Source organism: Nelumbo lutea, chromosome 1 (genome assembly GCF_056320005.1).
Source record: "Nelumbo lutea isolate HS-2025 chromosome 1, American lotus-T2T, whole genome shotgun sequence".
Taxonomy (NCBI): domain Eukaryota; kingdom Viridiplantae; phylum Streptophyta; class Magnoliopsida; order Proteales; family Nelumbonaceae; genus Nelumbo; species Nelumbo lutea.
This window is the reverse complement of record NC_142684.1, coordinates 99,436,459-99,440,615: the sequence shown is the minus strand read 5'-3', so window position 1 is coordinate 99,440,615 and position 4,157 is coordinate 99,436,459. Positions and strand designations below refer to the sequence as shown.

The 4,157-nt window shown below is 38.6% G+C and overlaps 1 protein-coding gene across 1 annotated transcript; it reads left to right on the top strand.

Moving 5' to 3' along the window:
• The first annotated feature begins 2,608 nt into the window (after positions 1-2,608).
• LOC148876376 (glycine-rich protein 2-like) lies at positions 2,609-3,805 on the top strand. The gene has a single exon (XM_088981759.1). It carries the CDS (start codon positions 2,876-2,878, stop codon positions 3,476-3,478), a length of 603 nt encoding a protein of 200 aa, XP_088837885.1. The 5' UTR covers positions 2,609-2,875; the 3' UTR covers positions 3,479-3,805.
• The last annotated feature ends 352 nt before the right edge of the window (positions 3,806-4,157 follow it).

The window sequence follows — 4,157 nt, the reverse complement described above, 5'->3', positions numbered from 1 at the left end:
ATGAAATTAATTATTGTTATTCTTGTATTGTAAAAAATTATTAAAAATAGTATATAAAAATATATAATTATTAAATATTTAAATAGTTAAAATATAAAACAATTGTATACTCTTTATGTATTTATATTATTTTGTTTTCGCTTAGCAAAACCTGTGAATCATACCAGTCCTCGCTAATAATAATATATTTGTAGATGAACTTGAACTTCAAAGTCTTGTTCAGCTCAGTGTTTTTTTGATAGAATAGGAAAAAGAACAAAAGGGGCTACATAGCACAAGGGGTAGCACATCCCCAGAAATCCAAACAATTTAAAATCGATAAGCTCGCAGCAAATTTAAGCAAATTGAAGAACTATGGGCCTAATTTGCTAACCAATATGTGGCTTTGTTGGCTTCTCTAACAACATGATGATAATCTAGATCTCCATTGGATCTTGACCTCATCCTTCTGCATTCTTCAATGATTGACTTCAATCTCCACAGGCGCTTGACTCTTCTGTTGAGGCAATTTGTGACAAGCTTGGAATCTCCATCTATGAAAACACACTTATTGTTGAAATTTCTAGTTAAATTATGGGCTTCCCATGTAGTCCAAACTTCAGCTAGACTAATGGTGGTTATGCTAATGCTATAGGCTTTTAAATCGAGAATCTTTCCCAAATGGTCATTTTCAATACACCCAATAGTACAACACTTACCATTCACACGATGCATCAAAATTTATTTTAATAGCATTTAAGCAATGGATCTATTAAAGAATATCAACCTATTCAAGGACCTCACCTAATAGCTTAGGTTTTTAGGTTGAATGGCTCTTTGAGATTATCAAACATCATATTGGTAACTATGTTCTCTCTTCTTATTCTTTCAAATAAGCATGGTTTTACTTCCCTAAATGAATTCAGGGCTGGCGGTAAGCTTTTATTATTAAAAGTCTTCTCATTTTGGCATCATGATCAGACAAAAACCTCCAGGCCTCCTAAATTGAGATGTTAAAGTAATTAGTTAAATTGAATGTGTTCTAAGTTACCACACTTGTTTAGTATGACTGCATTTGACAAAAATATGATTAACATCCTCTTCCTAAATAACAAACTCCCAACAAAAAGTCTTTTTATTGTGTAGGGGAAATTGATGGTTTGTGCAGCTTATGTGGGGAAGAGGAGGAGAGGGGACGAGATATAAAATATAATTGATTTTGTTGAGGAAAGATTGGATGTTTGGGATTTTTTTTCCCTAGGTTTTTAACATGACACTTATCCCAATTGGTTCTTTATGTCTTTTTAATTAAGGCTGCATTTGTTTGTGATACAAACGCAACCGGAGTATTTATGCACCCTGGTTTGCGATCGCTAGCATTTGTTTGAAACGTAAAAATGTAATGGTTGTCAAAGTAAAATTGCATTTTCTTATACTTTTATACTTTAAAAAGAGAGTACTAGTGTACCTATTTTTTTTATACAAATTTATATTCATTTGATAATTAATTTTTTGATCAAGGCATTAGAGCATTAGATAATTGGAGCATTTAATGATAGGCCCACACTCTTACACAGAATTTGCATTCATGAATAAAAAAATGGGTAAATATGTAACGTACATATTTACGTTTGCATTGCAACCAAACGCAGAACATTGACTACAATTATAATTTTACCCCCTCACACCATGACAACGTTTCGAGTACATTACATAAATAAATCTTGAAGAATAGCCACGAATATTATTATTATTATTTAATTATGGAAGAAAAAGCCAAAATTATCCCGATTTTCTTGAAGATCAAGGCTGAAGATTCAAATCAAGCCTCGAGGTCGAGGCAAGGAGGCATGGCATGGGCCGTCGAAATGTCATGTCCCGTCCTATTCCTAATTCCCCCTATTTTTAAGTATCAGATAACAGAGACAAGAGACTCTCTCACGAGTCATGAGTTTGACCATTTGACCACCCCTCATTATTAATTATTAATTATTTTGGGCTCCTTTCCTAATTTCCTCTTTATTTATTATCGCTAACAACATCTCTGATGACTTATTAAAAACATATAATAATCTTCAGCTCCATTAATTCCAGCAGTAATTGCAGAATTAACCCTTCTACTACTACACCTCCGATCCATCCAACCAAAGCAAAAAAGTAGAAACACTTTTTTTTGGGCAGGAGGAATAGAAGAAGGGAAAAGACTCTTCACTCTCCAGCTTTTGAGTTTTGAGTTTTGAGCATCCCACTACAAACAAAGGAGTCCTAAAGTCACCTATCCCCCCTCCCACCTCCCAAACCTATCAAATCCAACGGCTCCAGCGCCTTCACTTATCACTCACTCACCCTTCGATTCGATTCTTTCCGGATAAAGCCAAACTTCGCTTCAACTTCCCAAACGATTATCGAGGCCCATGAACCCATTATTTTATTCCACTTTTTTTACCGACGTGACAAACGAAACGATTCGGTTCCAAAACGAGCACGCTCTCGTTCCCTATTTACATCAACGTCCTAACGTGTTCGTGGTTCATTGGAGAGAAAACCGACACGTAGGGGTACCTGATGGGAGTGCGCTCGTTGGATCACCACTCTTTATATAAGTAATACTCCATCTTCATCTTTAATTCTCTGTTCTCATCGGTATCAACATAAAAAAAACAAACAAGGAATCGTGGAAGGGAGCGAGAGGGAGAGGGCGAGCGGAAGAATGGGGAGGGAGAGGAGGGAGTGAGTGGGGAAGTTTCACTCTCTGGTCTCTACCCGGTTTTTTCTTTCTCTCGTTAGTGTGCTTGGGGTTAGGGTTTCGTATCCGGTCTGTTTCTACTTTCTAGAGTATTAGGGTTTTGGGTTTTTGTTCAAGTTTCCGCCCATACGTCAATAGATTGATCGATCCATGGCTCAGGGGAGTGCGAGAACGACTGGAGTTGTGAAATGGTTCAGCGGCACCAAGGGCTTTGGATTCATTACCCCGGACGATGGTGGCGAAGATCTCTTCGTCCACCAGTCATCTATTAAGTCTGAGGGTTATAGGAGCCTTGCTGAGGGAGAAAAGGTTGAATTCGTGATTGATACCGCCGAAGATGGGAGGACAAAAGCTGTGGATGTGACTGGCCCCGATGGATCTTACGTTCAAGGAAGCAGGAGAGATGGTTACGGTGGTGGTGGTGGTGGTGGTGGTGGTAGAGGTGGACGCGGTGGTGGATACGGCTTTGGAAGTGGTTACGGCGGTGGTTATGGTGGTGGAGGGTATGGTTTTAACGGTGGTGGTGGCAGAGGCGGAAGAGGTGGTAGTGGAAGGAATGGGGGTGGTGGTGGTGGTGCAGCTTGTTACAACTGTGGTGAGACTGGGCACTTTTCGAGGGAGTGTTATCAGGCAAGTGGAGGCGGCAATGGTGGAAGAAGGTATGGTGGAGGCGGATTTGGTGGTGGGAACTGCTACAATTGTGGGGAGGAAGGCCATTTCGCCAGAGATTGCCCTAGTGGTTCGAGAAACTGACTGAACGAAGTGGTGAATATGCTCTGCCTTTTTTGTGGCTTTTCGTTCCTTATCTTCTGCATATTGGTGGTGCTTTTTTAGTTTTTGTTCTTTTTTTTTGGGTCTTTCAAAGGCTTCTCTCAGGTTTCGTCTAAAACGATGATACTACAGTAATTTGATGGGGTTTCCTGGTATCTTTTCACTCTTTTCTTTCTTGTACTTTGAAACCTTTTGATGAGAGCTGAAGACTAGGGTTGGTATTGTTGGGCTCTCTCCATCCATTGGTGGCATATATATCATGTAGCGTTTGTTTGGATTAATGGAATAGGTTTATTTTCTTGGTATTAATTTGATGATCGCTCGTTTTCTTCTTAATATGTTTTATTTGTTCATTTCATCACCAACATTGGCTGGATTAACAGGTTCTGTGTTCTTTTGATCTTTTTTCATTGAATAATATGATGTGTTTTGGTTTTATCTCTTAATAGCAATCGACAATGCAGGAGGTGGAAGAAACATGAGATGGATGCTCTTTTTTTATTCTTTTTTTGTTGGGAGTTTTACAACATGATCCTGGTAGCCTTTTATTTTCTTATAATCTGCAATATAAAACGTTCTGCAATAGTAGAAAAAGCTGAAAGAAAAAGGGGGAATCATGAAGTTTTCGTTTTCAACTACCTTGGCCATGAAAAGGACTTGA